Source organism: Prunus avium, chromosome 4 (assembly GCF_965620075.1).
Source record: "Prunus avium chromosome 4, drPruAviu1.hap1.1, whole genome shotgun sequence".
NCBI classification, from domain to species: domain Eukaryota; kingdom Viridiplantae; phylum Streptophyta; class Magnoliopsida; order Rosales; family Rosaceae; genus Prunus; species Prunus avium.
The window spans coordinates 33,612,601-33,633,174 of record NC_142287.1 but is presented as its reverse complement, the minus strand read 5'-3'; the positions used below and the strand labels follow the sequence as shown (position 1 = coordinate 33,633,174).

The 20,574-nt window shown below is 36.2% G+C and overlaps 3 protein-coding genes and 2 pseudogenes across 8 annotated transcripts; 2 read left to right on the top strand and 3 right to left on the bottom strand.

The window, feature by feature from the left end:
* Positions 1-102: 102 nt before the first annotated feature.
* Positions 103-3,035, bottom strand: LOC110766598 (pentatricopeptide repeat-containing protein At4g18975, chloroplastic). Of its 4 annotated transcripts, XM_021969952.2 has the most exons (9): positions 2,913-3,035; positions 2,720-2,770; positions 2,505-2,643; positions 2,332-2,403; positions 2,095-2,195; positions 1,782-1,878; positions 1,445-1,588; positions 686-898; positions 103-525 (listed from the first exon to the last, which is right to left on the bottom strand). In XM_021969952.2, exons 3-9 carry the CDS (start codon positions 2,562-2,564, stop codon positions 316-318), a joined length of 897 nt encoding a protein of 298 aa, XP_021825644.2. In that variant the 5' UTR covers positions 2,565-2,643; positions 2,720-2,770; positions 2,913-3,035; the 3' UTR covers positions 103-315. The 4 variants fall into 4 exon arrangements, with proteins under 4 accessions (XP_021825644.2, XP_088108245.1, XP_021825645.2 ...); XM_088252119.1 differs by having other exon boundaries at positions 2,505-2,770; XM_021969953.2 differs by lacking the exon at positions 2,720-2,770 and having other exon boundaries at positions 2,913-3,022.
* Positions 3,036-3,240: 205 nt separating this feature from the next.
* LOC110766599 (uncharacterized) lies at positions 3,241-4,290 on the bottom strand (annotated as a pseudogene).
* A 376-nt stretch (positions 4,291-4,666) lies between these two features.
* Positions 4,667-5,490, top strand: LOC110766600 (uncharacterized; annotated as a pseudogene).
* Positions 5,491-9,295: 3,805 nt separating this feature from the next.
* LOC110766611 (protein S40-3) lies at positions 9,296-10,069 on the top strand. Its single transcript, XM_021969973.2, has one exon. The coding sequence runs from the start codon at positions 9,412-9,414 to the stop codon at positions 9,838-9,840; it is 429 nt and encodes a 142-aa protein (XP_021825665.1). The 5' UTR covers positions 9,296-9,411; the 3' UTR covers positions 9,841-10,069.
* A 3,925-nt stretch (positions 10,070-13,994) lies between these two features.
* LOC110766569 (5'-3' exonuclease family protein) lies at positions 13,995-19,977 on the bottom strand. Of its 3 annotated transcripts, none has more exons than XM_088251543.1 (15): positions 19,619-19,977; positions 18,711-18,830; positions 17,985-18,108; positions 17,693-17,830; positions 17,391-17,600; positions 17,053-17,227; positions 16,863-16,936; positions 16,501-16,612; positions 15,938-16,128; positions 15,774-15,828; positions 15,309-15,658; positions 15,165-15,216; positions 14,659-14,881; positions 14,400-14,579; positions 13,995-14,307 (listed from the first exon to the last, which is right to left on the bottom strand). In XM_088251543.1, the coding sequence occupies exons 1-14, from the start codon at positions 19,777-19,779 to the stop codon at positions 14,483-14,485; spliced, it is 2,082 nt and encodes a 693-aa protein (XP_088107669.1). In that variant the 5' UTR covers positions 19,780-19,977; the 3' UTR covers positions 13,995-14,307; positions 14,400-14,482. The 3 variants fall into 3 exon arrangements, with proteins under 3 accessions (XP_088107669.1, XP_088107670.1, XP_088107668.1); XM_088251544.1 differs by having other exon boundaries at positions 15,309-15,667; positions 18,711-18,806; positions 19,619-19,976; XM_088251542.1 differs by having other exon boundaries at positions 15,309-15,667; positions 19,619-19,975.
* Positions 19,978-20,574: the final 597 nt, after the last annotated feature.

Below are 20,574 nucleotides of genomic sequence, written 5' to 3'. Positions count from 1 at the left end.
ACAAGAGTTGATGTTAACAACACCCTGTATCAAAACCGTAATTTAAATATGCAACAATGGCTGCATAAGAAAATAATCTACTTACATAAAAAGATCCAGATATGCTCATCTCAGAAAGTTATCATTACTTCAAATGGATGCATACAGAATCGTTCTTACAACGGAATTTTATCTTTAGCATGTAGCAATGAATCTTACCCTATATCTGTACATATCTTCATCTAAGGGTAAAAAAATGGAGAAAAATAAAAAAGAAAAACAGATAACAAGATGAGATTGTGCATCCTCCAGTCAATGCCAGCAAGCAAGTCCATTTCAGTTGCTTAAGTTGTCATCTTCGTCCCATGCATTAGTTCTCACTTTAACCCTTTCACCCTTAAAGTGAATGTACTTCCATTTACACTGGTATCTTCTTAAAACAAGTGTTTTGTTCTCTTCTTGGCCTAGTTCCTTAAAAGCACGTGCCACCCTCCAGACAGTATCTTCATCTGGTTTTACACCCAGCTCCTCCATGTCTGCAAATACCTGAATTTCTCAGGAAGCGATTTAAATCTTAGTATTATGATGATATTTCCTATTCATCTTCAACTTATGACATTTTTCCAGAATACTGTACAATATACCTTACCATGAAAAAAAAAAGAACAAAAAAAGGTGGAAATGCTAGTGGGGTGGTATGCATTACCTCTATTATCTTATTTTGCTTGTCATGATGATCATACAAAGATATCATCCTAGAAAACAGCCGCTTTGAGATAGAGCGTGTATGCGTGTGCAGAATCATGTTCCACAGTGATTCAGCCTCATCTACCCTCCGATCCATATCAAATGCCAGCAGAAGGGTGTCATATGTTCCCATTGTTGCTCCTTGGCCTTTGCTCAACATCCACTTTGCCACCTAACCAGCACTAAGGATTAGCCATCTATAATGCATCCATCCATTTGCCTTATTATGGGGCCTTACTTAAACTTTTGCTAATCAAACAAGTTAATCTATATACAAAAAATTATATCCCTAAAACCATTAGAACAGTTAAAAATGAGAAGACCCAGCAACTAATAAGGCTGGTTAAAGAAAAAAGATCCTAAGAAGTCTTAGAGAGGCTAAATTAATTATACGAAGCCACCTCAAGGCGTCCTCTGTGTTTTCATGTTAACTGGATTTGTCACGTTTTTAGTTCTCCAATTGAACATGGATAAGTTATATTCCACATGCAATGATACCATAAAGGAATTATGCACATTAAGTCTCAAATTGAACCAAGCTAATTTGTCGACCACATGCAAGGACACTAGAAAAAGTGAATTTTCCACTTGTTTGACAGTTACATGAATTCTCTAGAAAACATTTATTAGATAACAGGGGTCATTAAGAGCAGGTTGCACCTAAAGTAAAGCAGTACCAATTCTACACAATCCGAAGTACAGTCTAAAGAAGCCATACCTGAATTACACGCACCCATTGACTCCTCTTTCTTAGGATTCTCAAGGCCTTAACCGCTGCAATCAATGGAAACTCAGTCTCCCAAGCTGTCCATTTATCTAATGCTCCATAAACTGTCTCTTTCTCATTAGGAAGACCAGAGACCTGTCAATCCAATGTTAATGAAGAAAAAACAGAGCAGCAACAGGATCTCAAACATTTTATCTAAAATCTGGAACTTTGAAAAAAAAACATGGTATACATCCCATACAAACAATAAACGTGTTTTATAAGGCTATAAAGCTTGAAAGAAAAAAGGCAAGATTATGAAACTTAAGAAAAGGGAAAGAAGACTAACAATTCTGATGAGATTGAGTGCCTTTTGCCCAGACCCAGCTGAGTCTCTTTTCTGCCATAAGTGGTGCTCTTTCCTTCCCACCTTCTTGATTGTTTTCCTACATCATGCAAAGTACATCCTTTTGAAGCATTATGACAACCTAAAGGCCAATGACTACATAAATGACATTTCGTAAATAGCTATAGATGTCAGTTTATACTAATACAAAGTGCAGCCAAGCATTTGAACGAAAATGCAGTGTCTTGAAGCATTTGAACTTTTACATTGAAAAGCATATATTATAGTTAATTATAAAGAAAGATAGAAAACTTACTTCTCAATTGCTTTTGAACTGGTTAGAGGTTGTCTACTTTGCTTGAAGGAGCACTTGACATTGAATGCATTTATAGACACCGTGTGATGTAGAGAATTTCTCTAGGAGAAAAAGAAAGATAAAGAGATGAAGACTGTTAAATGAAAACTTCCAAGTTTTAGAAATCAAGCGGGAAGGTAAATGCATGACAATTTTGTTCTTGCTTTCCTTAACAATGAGATCAACAAATTGAGTTACCTTCCACAAGAGAGAAGTTCTACAATTAGAAAAGCCAAACCCCAATGACAAAGCTGCTTCAGTTGTCTTGATCTAATGAGTCAGCCAAGAAGTGAAATTAAATACCCAAGTAGAACAAGGTAGAGTTCGAAAGAAATGTGACAAATTATGAATAAGGTTGCTCAGTTGTTCACCTGATCAATTCCTGGTAAGGGGAACTGGCAGCAAGTAGAATTTCCGGAACTCACAAACATTCGTCTTGTCTTCTTTAATTTTCAATATTTTGAGCAGTTCACATTAGTCTCCTCTCCTTTGTCACAACACAGTTTCCCACTGTGAAACAAATTTTCAGTAACCGCATTAAATTGTTGCACCCATACGGATACAGGTACGGCAATACGAAACCCACCCAACCAATGAATCTGAGATGGAGATGGCGACGGCGATGGGTGAGACGGCGCTGGGTGCGAAATGGGTATATTCAGAAAGAAGCTTAGATTAGAGAGCATCAATAACTCAGCAAACTTGAAGATGAAGCTGAATATTTGGTGCATAAACATAAAAGTCGGTTCAATTGATAGCAAATAGAAGAGCGCACATACCTTGGGGATTTGAAAAATCTGGGTTTTAAGCGTTAGAAGCTGTGGAGGTCATAAGTTACAGAGGCAAGGACACGGAGAGAGAGAGAGAGAGTGTGTGGAACTTCCATGTGGATTGGATTTGTCATTTGTGTGGGCTAATGTGAGTTTGGGCCTGGACTTAGATGTGCCCCACTGAGCCTGTTAGTCTGCCTAAGGAGGTTTTTTATTTTTTATTTTTTATTTATTTTAATTTTCTAATATCAAACTTAGGCTGAATCAGAAAAACAAAACACAACAAAGAGTAAAACCAAATTATATTGTATTGTATTGTAAATGATCAATCTTGTACAAAAACTAATAATCCTTTGTGCTGACATTACAAAACTGGTTTCTCTATTGGAACCTTAAAACTTGCTGCATTTCCAAGTCTCCTCATCAAGTCAGGTAATTTCGTCACCAACGTGAACTTTGTTCCTCCTTCCTCCACCGCCCTCCAGCTTTCTGATAACCATCACCACCGTGAAATCTCGAAATCTTATATCTTGAGTTCTGACACCAACTGCCACCATTTACATCGGACTTGAAATTTCCCCAAGAAACTCCATGATCACCTCTTCCATAATAACTAGTCTTCCATTGATCACGTGAGCAATTATTCTCCCACTTGTTACAAGTGTTGCTGCCCCATCCTCCAACCATGGCTGCAGCTTTGCTCTGATGACCAGAAGCAGGCTCCCAAGGATTTTCATGAATATTTTCTTTATTTTTCAGGTCCTCTTCGCTGTCACCCCATCCGGTGCACGCAACCGTCTTATTTGAGACCGTAAGATGAAGGCCGATAATGACAACAGCCTCAGGATCTAGGATTTCACCATGATCATAGTAGTAGGGTTTAGGTTCCCTGCTCCTTTCCAAGTCCAAAATCTCCTCATGATCAATGTTGGACGAGCTCCAATCTACATCATCAATATAAGCGTCAGGATCCGGCAAAGATATGTTGCAAGAAAGGCCATTGATCTCCGCCCAGAACCGGCTTTTCGCATCGTTGAATGTCTCCTCGCCAGCAGAATCGTTCCATTGAACAATGTTTTTGTGGAGAGACAGCATGTACTTCTTTGTTTCTACGAGTTTTCCCCATGGAACTGAGCCAGCCCTCATACAGAATTGCTTTTCCCAGTCAGGCACGCTCAAGCTGTGATCTTGTGGCTTTCTCTTCTTCTGTAATGAACTCCAATGATTGTACCGCTGTCGAGAATAGTAACCACTGTGGTCACCACCCTCACCTTGTTGTCTTCTCCAACTCATAATTGAAACCCAACAAAGGCCAAAAACAAATCAAGCACACAACAACAAAACGAAAACCAAAGATTTTTTGTGCTTGCAGAACAAACAAGGACCAACTGAGTTTAATCACAAGTTGTAGAATGAAGCAAAAGATTGTGTGACACTATTATATATATAGACCTAGTAATCCTGCAAGAATTAGGAAAAGAAGCTTTCCTAATTCTTGTAGGAAAAACCTTATGTACTTTAACGATAATTCATCCTAATCCTACAAGAATTAGGAAATGCTTTTTTTTTAATTCCTCATTCTTGTAGGAAAAAACCATAATTAACCTTAAGGCATTATATTTTAACCATAATTCATTCATAATCTTACAAGAATTAGGTTTTAACAATTCTTTTAGGAAAAAGCTTAAGGCACTATATATTTTAATTAACATAACATCATACAATCAAAATATTCAAGGACTACTTATCCACTATAATTCTCTCAAATCGTAAACCCGTCAAGACCGAGAGGAACAGCCAGTGACTGAGAACTGAGAAGATGGACAGAGAATGGGGTTCAAAGCCGGGCAGCGGCGGCGCCGCCTCTGCCCAAAACGAAGCCATCGACCGCAAAGAGCGTCTCCGAAGACTCGCCCTCGAGACCATCGACCTTGCCAAAGACCCCTACTTCATGCGCAACCACCTCGGAAGCTACGAGTGCAAGCTTTGCTTGACACTGCACAAGAACGAGGGCAGTTACTTGGCCCACACGCAAGGGAAGAGCCATCAGACTAACTTGGCACAGCGAGCTGCTCGTGAGGCTAAAGAAGCTCCTCCTGCTCCTCAGCCCCTGCAGCCTCAAAAGCGCAAAGGGAACGTCCGAAAGTCTGTCAAAATTGGTAGGCCTGGTTACCGAGTGACGAAGCAGTTTGATGGAGAATCAAAGCAGAGGTCTCTTCTGTTCCAGATTGAATATCCTGAGATTGAATTTAATGCGAAGCCACGGCACCGTTTTATGTCATCTTATGAGCAGAGAGTTCAATCTGTGGACAAAAGATACCAGTATCTTCTCTTTGCAGCCGAACCCTACGACACAATTGCTTTTAGGGTTCCTAGCACAGAGATTGACAAAACCACTCCCAATAAACTTTTCTCAAATTGGGATCCAGACTCTAAAATGTTCACATTGCAGATATATTTCAAAACTAAGGCACAGGAGACGAACAAACCACAACCCCCCCTGCAGCCAATCGTCCAGGAGTTTAATAGTTTAAATAATCTTGGACCGCCACACGTGCTCCCAATGGCGACTCAGAAATATTTCTAGGATTGGGCTAAATTTTTTATTTTTTTGGAGATCTTTTATACCCAAGAATTTTTGGGCTAATTAATATTATATGGTAGGATTATATATTTTTTTATAGAAAATATGGTAGGATTTCAGTGGGTAGATGAAAAAAAAATCTGATGTGGGTGGCTAGGATAGACTGAATTTTAAAAAATAAGTGGGTTAATATTTAATTGCAATGAATTTTCAATTTTGTTGTACAATTAAGACTAAACTACAAAATCAAAACTGTGCTAAAGCCCAATTGAGCCCCTTCATAGGTCCGCCATTGCGTGCTCCCACGTCACGCTCTACTTGATTATTTAGCCTTAGTCACATCTTTTAGTTGTTATATATGTTCCTAGTTTATTCCAAAAGTCTTATGTTTCATTTTGTTTCCCTTATAAACATTGATGTTAGTTTCGAACCAAAAAAAAACATTGATGTTAGTGTTGAAATTGAGAAGATGAGTATGTGGATATTTGCAACTTTTCTTGTGCCAATTTCTTTTCAAATGTTTTTTTTCTTTTTGTTGCCAAAAAATAAGTTCTCAAACGGTGGATTGGATTTGTAATTTATGTGGGCTATATATTATTATGGACATTTAGCAACTGCCCAGAGTAAGCCAGACGTATTGGGCTTGGACATCCTATATTTTTACCCAAACAAATTTTTCTACCCAAAAAACAAAACAACAAATAAATTACGTGTTTTGTGGAAATTTAGGGGTCGTTTGGGGGCCAAAATCACTGTTGAGAAGAAGCACATCCCATTTATTTCTCCATAAAATCACTTTTAATGATTTTAAGTGATTCTGGGGAGAAGCACCTCCCATGTGCTTCTCCATAAAATCACTTAATGATTATTGGCCTATTCAGAATCGCTCCCAAACGAGCCCTTAATCGCTTGAAGAAAATGTCTTCAAAGTTCCTGGTTTTCTGGTACTAATGGCTTGCTTTGTAATTAATAAATATATAATTTATAACTCAAGATCTTGTTTATAATTAGTAACAACTAGCTAATTATAAATTTTATTATTTATAGCTCAAAATCTTGTGTGTTTTTTTTATAAAAAAAAAAAAGGATCCAATGTTATGATGTGAACGCATTGTATTACGTATGTTGGACATAACTGGAGTGAATCACATGCAGGTTATATGATATAAGGTGTCGTAGAATATCAGCCACACCAAAACATAATGTATGTCCATTGTTATACCTCGTCATATCTTTGTACATCTATATTACCATAACTCTAAAGGAAAGAATAACAACAAATGCCACTCAACATTTTTCATTTTTTATTTTACATTAATTCACGTCACTTAACATTTCTTTCTTACACTTTTTTTTTATTTTTAAATTTCATATTGAGAAGGGCGATAACATACTAAACTCACATACACTACACGGATGTTAGGAGTGCTTCAAACCACTAGATTAGTGTGTCCTTCTCAAACTTTTGTTTAACAAAAATGACAGATTTTGGATAGCGTTATTAGAGATGAGATTGAAGTCCTATTCATTCATTTATTAGAGATGAGATTGAATAACATAGATATAAAAGTATCTATCTACCAATACCAAACCTTATGCTTAACTAGTCGTTTTCACTAAAAAGAGTTATGTACGTTTATCTAACTAAGGCATTCAAAGCTTTCTCAATGGTGTGAGGGTTTTTTTTCTAGTGGATCACATTGCCCCCTATCATCTCACATTATATAGTTTTGGTTCAAAAGCACTTTAGACTAATATGCTATAGAATTTATTTTATCAAAAGTTGGATTAAAATGTGTCTCATTCATTCTCATCGTATGTTCATAACTCCATTTCCTATTTTAACTATTGAAATGCAAATCTTGATTGGAATCACTAACCAATTTAAGCACTTTGCTCAAATTTGATAATTTAACACATTTTAGTTCTATATTGCAACTGTTCAAAAAGCGGGCTAATAATATTTTTAAATATTACAAGCAATAATCTACACTACTCTAAATTAATCTAACATACGAGGAAAGGAGACTCGAACTTGTGTATAAGATAGCGGATTCAGTGTTGTAGACAAGTAGCCTACCTCACTTGTGCAAGGTTGGCTAACAACATTTGATTAAAATGATGACAACTTACTGTATATCAAGGGGAATATACCCTCAAAAGTCCACCACCTCTCTTTTCACAAGTTAACAAAGAATAATAGTTTTTCTTTCTATCTCATCTTATTAAGTGGCATTATTAATGGGTTTTGTTTGGTTCCTAAACATCAACACCAAGACTTACCACTTTAGAAGTCCGAAAAAAGATTGCTTCACCCAATTATTACACGAAAACAACGGCGGGAACGTGGCATCCAAGCCCAAATCATTGAGATTCCGCCTCGTGTAGCTTGTGCCGTTTGTGGCCGGTGATGTCATCTCCCACGTGTCGATCCCCCACTGGCTTGTCGTATTCGAAATCATTCTTCTCTTATTACGGATAAATTAGGTGGACCTCGCCCCACGCTCTCTGGAACCGGGAGATGGGCCCCACTCTCACCCGCAGGATGAGCCGTCGGATCCGCCGAGCTGGCCGATCCTTAGCTTTACACCGACGCCTTTTACCACCTCCCAATCATTGCTGAATATTATAGCTCTCTGGACAAGTCACCACCGCAGGTTGGTTACTTACCGCAAGCAACTCGGCTCGGCTTGTCCAGTGGCTTGTTATGTTTATAGCTATTTTTTCTTTTATTTTATTTTAAAACTCCATGTTTATTTTCCAATGCTTCTGTACTTTGTAACCATTTCCCCAAAAAGAAAATTTGAGCTTAGAATTAAATATTTGAGATATTTTTGGATATTTTTTTTTAATGAGGATACGAAATTAACGAGGATGACAACATAACACACTTTTTCTCCACCGTGTTGCTAAGCATCGACATCATTACACCATATTATCATTCTGCATTTTCTATCCAGTGGAAATTGTTTTAAAAAATCCGGCAAAATATTCCACATTCGCCCATTTCCGTTTGAATTTTGACAAACCGAAGGGATGTCAATTGACCAAGCGTGCACAGTTTACTCAAGTCCCTGCATCCGTATTTGGAACAGAAAGTAGAGAGCTACCCAGATTTTGACCCGAAAAATAAAAAGTAGAAAACGCAACCCAAACCACACCAAGTCAAATATGTAGTTAGCCAACAGGAGAGAAGAGCCGTGGGATAATGAAAACAGGGACGAAGCTAGAAAAGCTACAATAATTAAAACATAGATAATCTACTTCATTAGGGTAATAAGTATGCACTCCTGCACTTACGTTTAAACCTTTTTCTCGTGCAAAGAGCTTGTAGCTCAAGCTAGTTGATTATGCTTGCATCCGATGCTTAGGTTCAATTATCCTCTCCTCTAATATTGTTTGTATAAAAAATAAAAATAAAAGAGATAATACAATTAGATTAAATTAAATTACTTTGATGCCCTATTTAGTATTTTGGGTTTTTTTAATGACGTTTTGGGGTTGAGTTTGTTTTAAGAAATCAATGATAGTTTTGTAATTTAAAAGAAGTTAAAAGTTTTTTTGTTATGTTGTAAATGAATTTTTAACGTGTTTCTAAAATTAATTTCATATAGGATTTTATTTTTATAATTTAAGCTCTTATATTAGGTATAATAGTGAATTTCCTTAAATTAAATTAATAATTTATTGAAATAAAGAAAGAGGGTGGCGGGGGCCGCACTCAAAGCCTTTAGACAGTGACGCCATCTGACAACACATATAACAATCAAAGTGTACTCACTACGATTTTCATTTCCTCCCTCCCTCCCTCTCTCTCTCTATAAATATACAAAAAAATCCCATCGAATCCCCAAACTTGTCATAAAACCCAACTTTCATTTCACTTTCAATTTGATATCAAATTTCTCCAAAATCCTCAGCTCTATGGCTCTGGCTATGGCCGACTACGAGTTCCAAGAATCGGAGGTCATCTTCTCCGACGATCACGAATTCGAAAGCTGCTTGGATTTCCGGCCTCATCTTCACCACCACAAAAAGTCCAATTTCACCAAGAAGAAGAAGGCAATGGGGAATAATATTAGTAATGATAATAGTAAGTCGGTGCCGGTGAAAATCCCAAACAACGCGTTCGACCGGTTCGGCAGCGCCGAAGACGAAAGCGACGGCGATTATTACAGGGAGGAGGAATGGGACGAGGGAGAAATGGTGCCGCCGCATGTGATAGTACGGCGTCGTATTGCGGGGAAGATGGCGTTCTCGGTGTGCACGGGGAACGGGCGAACGCTTAAAGGAAGGGATTTGAGTCAAGTCCGGAATTCGATTCTCAGAATGACCGGCTTCTTGGAAGCTTAATAAATAAATAAATAAAATTGTAATTTCGAATTAGAAATATTCGTTTCCTTAATTATTTTTCATTAGATGAGAGAAATAGGGGGCGGGGGAGGGCAAATTACAAAGGTTCTCCCCTGTCAAATGTCAATTACTGTGAATTTGTTGGGTTATTTTTTAAATTTGAAAGATCATTGTTGATTCTGAAAAACAATTGAAAATTCTTGTGGAGCTTCAATATTTTGATTTTTAATTTATTGCGGGCAGCTTAAGGTTTTTGTTAGCTAACAGCAGCTTGACATTGCAAGTTGGGCAGGAAGTGTTGCGGGTTTTGTTCATGTATGGATATGGTGGTATGCAGAAGGGTGACCAGTGCACCGCCCCTTCTACACTCTTTGTCTGTCTGAGTGTGGAGGTTTGTCTGGTCTTGGCAAACCTCAACATCACCAGCCTGGTTTCGGTGAGAATTTAAGAGAGAGAGAGAGAGAGAGGGGTCAGGGGTGTTTGGTTGTGGTCATGGAAATATATGTCGTCACTTTTGTTTCTTTCGCGGTTTATTTATTATTTTTTTATACCAGTGATATTAGAGGAGGAAAATTTTGAATACAAGACTTTTACCCTCCGTTTGGATGAAGGAATTGAAAATTACATAGAATCTAAAATGACAGAATTTAGATTTCCATTATTTTAATTTATGGCAATTGAAGATTTCAATGTTTGGATTTATGTATGTCGCATTTTATAAATGACACTATGAAAATTGTGAAATAACACCTATTTTGGTGGAAATTAAACTCGGTAATTTGATGCCTCAATTTTCACTATTTTTTCCGCTCACCATTTAATAAATTGCGCGCTTAAATTGCCAAACAAGAGAATTGTTAATTTCTCCTATTAAATTCCATACTTTACACTAAACTCCGAGTTATTTTCCCTCATCCAAACGGAGCGTTAACTATTTTAGTTTTTTTTTTTAGTGAATAGAATTCAAACACGATAAGTGTAGAAGAACTGATATTAACCAATTGAGCTACATAATTTGTTTGAAAATATGGAAAGAGTTAAACAATAGGGTATAGAGAGGGGGATTGACTAATTCAGATCCTCCTATAATTCGTTTCCCACAATTGACTAATCAAAATATTATAAATAAAAAAAGAACACAAAGTTTAGAGTCAGTCTTCTCGTCCTTGCAATGAAAATAACCCCATTACATACAAGAACACATACGTGTGATCTAGTCACTCAACTGGATAAAAGGAGAAATTTTTTTGTTCCGTACCCTTTTTTTCAAACCAATAATTTTATTTTTTTGTTACGTACCTTGCATAGTTTATGCCAACAAGTATAGTCAATTGTATTCTAATTTTTTTTTTAAAAGAAAAAGTAAAAACCACAACTGTTTGCATGTTGTTATTTTTAATTACACTATTTATTTGACTATACAAGAAATGATCAGATTAATTAGCGGGACAGAAATAAAAGTTATAAAACTTATTCCCAGAATTGGATTGATTCAAACCCTTTCGTATTGTTCGCATGCATAGTTGGTGGTTGTGATGATGAGCATGTGAGGGGCAAGGGGGGTCCCTCCCCGATGGCCTCATCCACTTCTCCAAAAACTCAATATCTTATGAAGCAAAAAAGTAGAGCAGCCCCCACCATGGCCGTGAAAGCTCTGTGCTCAGCCAAGCTTGTTCCCTACCTATACGACCCTGCAGTCTCTATGTTTCAACGATCAGCCCCTAATATTATTATTACATTATTATTGTTCATTATCATATTCAAATCAACACCTCATTATCAATAATACATATTAATCACCTATGTCTTTATTTGATTGGAGAAGGTGTCAAGCAAAACGCAAGTAGATGCGAGAACGATGTATATTGATATCTAAAAATCATTAAATTAACAATATGACATGACATGTTTGATGACTAAAATTGAAAAAAGAAAACAAAATCAAACGGTTTCTTTATTTAACATAGACGGAAATTGCAAAGAAAGTCTTCTAGAAATCTCGAGAGATCTATTATCAAACAACATCTTACGAGCTACCAAATGAGGAACATGATGGAACCAAACACAAATATTTGAAAGTTGATGTTCGTGACTTGCGATAGCATCTGCCACCGTATTACATTCACCAAAAATATGTCTGATATTAGATAAATCTAGACGTTTAGACCATATCAATCCATATTTGAAGGCAAAAAGAGCTTCAACTTTTAACACAAAAGTAACTCCAAATGTAATGTTACCTACAATTTTCATATGACCCAAGATTAGTTAGAAAAGAAAAAATTATTACTCGATAGTATTATCTATTGATTTCAATTAATTAAAAAAAAAGTTGTACTAATGATTCGAATCCGACTAACAATAATATTGGTACGAAAAAGAAGAAATCCAAGTAAAAAACAAGAGGCATGACACCGAGGCCACGTGTGCATCAGAACATCAGAGACACATGGATGGTGGAGATCAGCATGTCAGAAGAAACCAGACAGTGTCAACTCATGAACCAATGACGCGGATCACATCAAAGCCACAAATTCTTTAAAATCATAACCAAATCAGATCTCACAGTGGCTGTCGGGGCTTGCTTTCCCAAGGAAACTAAATATTTAATAATGTTGTTTGAGTTCGTTAACGTGTAGGTTTTGTTCCTTAGCTTCATGGTTTCCAAACTTCAAAAACCGACAAATTATAATAGAGTCCAGAAAAAGGGATTTATTATGGAATTAAAAATGGCATGGGATGGGATGGGAAGCAGAGAAGTTAAGCAAATTCCGCAGATGCTCTCTTTTAAAATAATAATAATAATAAAATTCTTGATGACTTGAACACTTGAGCAAATCCAAATCCAAGTATTAATTAAAGAAAGTGTTTGGATAAATTGAACAAAATTAGTGGTTGTTGGGATGCAAATGGTTCTTTTATCTTCTAAAAAGTTGTCAAACTTAGTTAGGTAGGAACTCTACTTAAAATTAAAATAGATACCAAATTAATCTTTGGGGCATGTTCGAGTCAACATATATTTGATGGTACATAAGCAATATTTTATGAGACTGGAAAGCAATACATAACAGAAATTGTTTTCGTGTATTTGTCCAAATGGAAGAACAAACGTGCTAAATGCTAACATAGTAGCAAAATCGACATTAATTGACCACACTCGTGTTTTCTTTAATATGCTTTAGTACAAACACTTTCATATGATTTTTGCCCTAAAAGTCTAGTTAGATTCTTCGCCTTTTAAGATAACTATGACTATGTGCAATCATCAATAAACGTGTATTAAGTAAATTCGAATGTTTTAAACATGCCCGAAGAAGGTTTGAATTATGGACGCGTATGTCTAAATTTACAACTCTATGGGCTATGACAATGACTTGCATTTTTACTTTTACAAAAAGCAATCTTGCATTCCATTTCCATTAATGGCATGAATGGCATGAATGAAAGAGTGGAAGGGAAAAGCACAAACCTAACTTGCAGATATATATAATCAGATTGAGTGCTTTTAATCATTTGGATATGGTGCTTTTTCAAGTGTACAAGAATGCTTAATCTGCCTGCCTTATCCTTGGTAATAGGGTTCTTGTTGCTATCATCTAAAAGAAGAAAGTATAAATGTGGTAATGGTCACTTATATTGAGATGAAGAAGAAAGTGACATTATATATATATATATATATATACATACACTCTGCAGAGAGGATTACGTGTTGTCAAGAGTTAAATTTCCCCAAGGTTTGCGCTACTCGTTACACCTAGAGAGAACTAAAAGAAAGCAGCAACTCTAGGAAATAATAATTAATAAATAAATAATTGTCCTCCTTTAGGTGGCATGGATTATGACAAATCTTATTGCTAATTATGCAAAGTAGAACTTTAAGGGGGATTCTCCAATAAGTATTTTATATTAAGGAATGGTTACATACTTCTAATCTTAGTTGTTGGATTGCATTCATTAAATATGTTAATAGTCTCCTAAATGCAATCCAACAACCGAGATTAAAAGTATGTAACTAATTCTTAACTTAAATACTTATTGGAGAATGTCTTATAAGTAATACACGCATTGTGTGATATTTTTTAGTAAAGATCAACAAAGCTATGGCCTAGAAGACTAGGCGAGCATCTCTACACATTTTGTCGGTTTAAACTCAGTTGGGGATGTTTTTGTTCTTTTTTGTTTAAAAAAAGATGCTTAGTTTGAAGCAAAAAAAAAAAACACACCGTGAGAAGATCCCAAAGGATAGTACAAAACTGTCGATCTTTAACTCAAACGTGAATATCAGTAAACAAAAGCGTCATCAAGCAGCTTCTCACTCTGGACGCAATGATGCTGCAATCGGAGAAGGCTTTGTATAAATGACAATGCAAGAACAACAAACAGTGATATTTAAACTTATGCAGGTCACGCTGCTGATGGCAGATCAAGCAAGGGCCTCGAGAAGTCAAAAATGAGTGTTTGAAGAATCTGCCATGATTAAAATGAAGTTAATAAAAAACTACCAAAGAACAAAAATGGCAGATAGCAAACACAAAATCAAGTTGAAGTTGCCCACACACCAGTCATTAGGGAAGAATTGGCTTCAGAGCAATTGATGCAAGTAAAAAACTGGTTGCTAATTGCTCATCCACACAGTGTTGCTTTAAACTGGTCTAAAACAGCGTTTGGGAGGTGCTGTGGAAGTCTTCCGGGTATTTGGTACGTATTCAAATTGGCTAAAGTCAACAGCAACAGTTGACCTGCAATAAATAAAGATCAAGTCATTCATGGTGATAATGTAGCAGTAGAAGAAGGCAATATAAGCTTTGAAAATCTTACCTATTGGTACCAGTGTTTTGGACATCTTTCAGAGGAGCACGAAGACCACTTGCTCGAGAACCAGACGACGAATATCTAAACGATGATATAACTGAAACAAATTTTTCCATCGACTTCTCTGCTATGTCAGAATACCGGCCTAAATGGGAAATGTTGGATCCAAATTTCCCTTCTTCAGTTTTTGTGCCTGTAAATGTTTCGTTTAGGCTAGATGCACAATTACCTAAATGGAAGTAACAAAAACACAATATCAATATCCTTGATCAATGATATAGGTCAGTTTCATTGACCTCTTAATTTAAACTGATGAGGCAACAAATATTAGCTCATATGAACACATTCATAGGTCAATAAAAAGCTGATTTATCAAAACAACCTAAATGAAAGAAACAATACAAAACAAAAATCAATATCCTTGATCAATGAACACATTCATAGGTCAATAAAATAAAATAGATTTATCAAAATAGAAAGCTCAGTTTTTCTAAGTTTCAACTAGCACTTACCATCATCGGGAAGGCATGCACTGATACACAATTGCTTGGGTTTCACATTTTCCTGAAGTAGTTAAGACAATGATTTTATAAGAAAAACAATCATAAACACAAACGCTTTGAGCATAAAAGCAAAAGAGAAAGAAAAACACATACCACTTCAAAGCTGTCACCTGGGGAGGTCTTCCTTTTCATAACTTTGCCATTGAAATAGCTATTCTCGAAATGAGCACTCTCTGGAACAGCATTCTTGTCCACATCAATAGCAATACCATCCTCTAGCAAGTGTTTCTCTTGTTTATCCTCCTGGTCATTTTCATTGATTGACTTGTCCTTAAAATAAGAACTTCTTACAATGACCTTTCTGTTCTCTGTTCTTGTCTTACCGCCCTCAACTGTGTCTGGGGCATTCTTGCATTCACGCTCCTTATGCAGTGTTAGACAAGGTTTATGAATTGAATGTCTGGGTTGTTGCAACAATGTACTGTCTGGACTTCTTCTCATGCCTACCATGTCTTTCAATGTCAGGAACATAAAATTCAAGCGAGTTGTAAGTACCAGTGGTGAGTGGAAAATTATAACTGGACCCATGAAGTAATCTAGGGGAAACTGTATCCTTACCATGAGTTTGGGCTTCTAATACATCACGGACATCAGTGTCAAAGCCATCTTCTACCTAGACAAGACAAGGATAATTTATTACATCACAGAACTGGTTAAAGGCAGCTGATTAATAAGTGGTGTTTGATTGAAAATTATCATATTCACCCATTTAAGAAACTTACTGAATCACTGGGAAGCACATTGCCCGTGTTTTCAGAGTTAAGGGATGACTCTGAGCAGCTTGCTTTACAAGAAGGATCATCCAAGGAGACATTTTCATCAGGACTGAGAGAAGAATCATCAAATGCACTTGGAGAATCAGGTGACATCCGCGGGGCTCTGAATTTTCTCTTTGCTTCAAGAGAGGCAAAGCCTGTTGGTTGTTAAAGAAAAATTACAGAACTCGAACCCAAACACAATAACAGCTACGACAAACACAACACTACAACCATATGCAAGAGACTGTTGGTGCTTCCAGAACTGCATTCTAATTATCTTAGCTATTCTACTATATCTATCTAATTATTGCTTTTGAATTTATACAAACCCATCATAAACACCTTAAACATACATATATGAGCAGTACATAGTGCAAAGGACAACAGAAAGTTTGCCTAATATGCTGCAAAAAAAGCAAAAAAGAAAAGGAAGACAAAAAGAAAAAGTTGCAAGAAAATAAATATTTCCATACTGATTCTTTAGTTGCCCTTTAATCAAACTTAGAAATAAAGGGTTCAAAGGATACAAAAGTATTTAGTCAGGAGATTATTCTGCACGGGCAAATCTAGCTTTTTCTTTATCCTTCCAAGATTGACATTTTTAGGTTGAGAAATTCTGCCAGCACTAATGTTCTCTTCCTGTTGATGCAAAGAAAAAAAAATGGTTTAATCACAAACACTCTTTCTGATAAAAATATAACAAAATAGAATGGCAAAAACTCAATTATAAGAAGAGTTCTATGCAAAACTTATTCGATTCGACTTCATCATGTTGTATCATACTAAACAATACAGATCAGAATAAGCAAAAACACATGCCTCAAATCTTATGCAAAGAAGAAAACTCAATCAGGGAAAAGAAACCTTTTAGAAATTGCATAGAGGATACCTGGAATGGCATTTTGGTAAATGGATCAATATCACCTTCTGCTATACCTTTAGCTATATGTTGTGGTATCGATGTATCTCAGATTAAGGTATAATCTTAAGCATTGAAATTAATTGAATGGAAGTAATGACTCAGTCCAAAAAAAAAAGTAATGAAATGATAAACTTAGATGAAAAATACAAAGGATATGGTCCTAAGAAGTCCAAATCATCCCCATCATCATCAGATATATCAGACAAAGATACAATATCTTGAGAAGCAACATCATAAACGCGTTGATGCTGGAAGGTCAATATTGCTTTCTTGAATGATTCTTCATAAAGGGAAGGAACTGATACAGTGCTGTACTTTAAGTGCTTAATTACCTGAATTGGACAGCCACAGGTCACTTTATAACAGAGTTATTCAAAATGTTCAAACCAAAAAAGTAAATTCAAATAAAAGGATAATTTCTAAGCAATCAAATAATGTCAGTCTGCATTCCAAAAACGTATTCAGTTACTAGCATGCATGAATGATAAACTTCACCTTGTCATAACTTGTGAACTTTTTAATGAGTGCATGAGCCCTTTTCAGGCCCATTCCAGGTAATGACGGCAAATAGTCACAACCACTCAGAATACACATCTCCAGAAGCATCTGTTTTGTGAATCCTGCAAAACTCAAGTCCTTGTTCCGATGCAGCATGGAATACTGAAACTCAACTCCTTGCCCAAATTTGTCCATTTTAAAGATAATCTGGATTAAAGAAAGGATTTATAGTATCACCCAAATAGTAAGTTTCTTATGGTAAAGAAAAAAAGGTGGTCTGTGCTATACAGCTAACTCACTCTTGGACATCCAAATGGTATAAGATCTGAGTCCTCAGTGATAACAGCTTCTACCTGCTTGCTGACAGCCAGGAAAGTCATTTGAGCATCTGCCTCATAAGGAGCCACAACATAACATACATTCTCCTGCTTTAACACCTTCAAGGAGCAACATTGTCAACAAAAGAGGAGATTAAATTCAATATCGCTAAGAAGAAAAACAAACCTTTTTGAATATCTGATACTTTAAAGAGCTAGTGTTTCCTTATTTGAAAAACTAATATTTTATTACCCAAAATTTCCTGTTTTTTACCTGGATTAGCTCATGTGCAATTGAAGGTGAAATGTCAACAGCTTTTTGGTAGCACTCATAAGCAGCAGCTGAGTTTCCATTAGACTCATGCTCAATGGCACGTGCAAGATTTTCCTTTCGCACCCTGCGTTAGAAGAATATAAAGCAGTTCCGAGTTGAGTTATCCATGAATCACACTAACCACTAAAAGATGAACACCAGTCCCTTCTGTGTTGGATCTATTAAACTGATAATGATACAAGAGAAAGATCAGTAGCTCCACCTCATATTGCAGAGACAAACCAATCACACGTTAAAGATAGGAAGCTTTCCTAATGTAGTAGAAATGACACAGACAGGGAAGTTTTTTGCTGAAACGGTTGAGCTGAGAGATGTAATGCCATACACAGGGGCAATGAAAGGATGACTATTAAGAAGTTGAGTTGAACATATCTACCCATATAATCCCTTGGCTACATATACACAAACCTATGCACTAATTGTTTATCTCTAAGCATGCAGAAACACGAGAATTTAAAAGTTTCTCGAGGATTTAGACAACATCCTAAATAATTGATCAAGACATAAAGCAAATAGTAGATATCTGAAACTAGTGAAAAAATAAATGGCATAAGGGATTCATACAACCTACTCCAAAGTAGCTGAAGTGACTATGATCACTTAAGTAAAGACCAAATAAGATATGGATTACAAGTGGAATTAAAATAAAAAGAGATACCAGCGTACCTTCCACGCTTGTTCTCTTGTTCAAGCTTCATTGGTAGAAGTCCACCATCAAATACAAGAATGGGTTTAACACCATAATGCCGCAGCAGGTTTACTCTGTGCATGCAATAGTCAATGTGCCTAAAATGGAAATGAAATGCACAGGAATCACATATAACAAATAGTACTAGAATCTACTCGTGACTACATAATCAATTGCACTAAACTTAAAGGCGCTTTGTCATAATAAATTATTGCATCTTTGAATCCTAATTTTGTAATTTTACTTTGGAATCATAAAAACACAGAACATAAAGAAATGCAAGTAGCTTCTTGTCAGTGAACACCATATGAGGGAAGTATCTTTAATTCTTGGTGGAATATACTATTCAATACGTACTGGTTTAACAAAGTTAGTGCTTTTCTTTTGCCAAACTGGCCTTTCCTTAGAAGCTAACTGGAAAATGCGTGTTCTCCCCACATCTAAGTACATTTTCAGTTTACAACAAAAAAAAAAGACTGAAAAGTATGACAGTGGGTTTCTAAAAATAACTAAAATGCACATAATTTGAAAGCAAAAAAAAAATGGTTCATCTTTACAAACCATTTTGTTCATTCTTATAAGGTCACTGGCTAATTCTGGTTCTTTAAGTTTAATTCCTCAAATTGTTGAAATATAAATAAAAATCATTTTTTTGGAACCAGTGACAACTCAACAAGAAGACCCATCATGATTCATAGAAAATGCATCAGGATGATTGAACCAAGACAACTCAACATCAAATTTGCATCAAAATGGTCAAAGCAATAAGGACCCATCATCCCATTTCCATAAAATTATCGAAATTTTCAGCTACTCAATGTCACAGATGATCAACAAACAAAAACCCATCATCCCAATTCGACTAATTCCGTTATAAAAAAGAGACCTGGAGGTGGGTACTCCTTTGCATAGCTCTTTGCTGCAGGACAAGGCACCTTTGTGAAGCCAAGAATAGGTATCAACAGCCACGCTAGAGCCCTCCAAGTCCTTGATGTGCAAGGGCACCATTATCGATTTCAATAGCGGCAATAGCCCTTGTATCCCCATCTTCCTCCTCCTCAAAGCGCTAGAATCGGTATGAGGCGATGAGCTCTGTTCAAATGGGCTTCATCTGAGGGGGTTTATTGGGAAAACCAAAGGGTTACGAAGGAAGTGAGAGAGTGACCCCAAAAGGAAAAGGAAAATGGCGGGAAATATATTGGTGAATGTTTGGTTCCGCGTAATTATGCTTTGTTTGGCGGGGAGGAGTTTTGCGTTTTTTGTATGAGGCAAAAAGAAGTTATTTTAAGTATTTTTAAGGGTATAGTGTTCAAAATTTTATTTTAAAAAAAAACTGAAGAAATTATTAATAAAAGGGAAATTCTATAAACATAATTTACCAAAGAGAAATGTAATTGATCGAACCCTATTGAGGTTGCTTTCCCTCCGATGGAAAAAAAAAAAAAAAAGGAAATGTAATCGATACCCTATTGAAGTTGCTACAAAAATTCACATTCATAAACCCAATGTGGACGGCAGTTATTGTAGCCCAAAAGGCCAAGAAATAACAGTGGCCCAAATAAGAGAAGTTCTTGTGTCCATCTTACAATTTAAACATCACTTTAGCCAAAAATAGTACAAATTGATGAAGAATCCCTCTTATAATATCTATATGGTGGCGAATGGAGTTCAGGAGTTTCAGGTTCAAACCCTCGCGGTATACGCATGCGTGAAACCCCCCTTCCCTGTAGTGTAGATTATCACTGATACTAAAAAATAATATATCTATACGGTGAACATTCATTGATCACAATTGCTCCATTTTTCTGCTTTTAGTGTTCATAAAAAACTATAACAATTCAT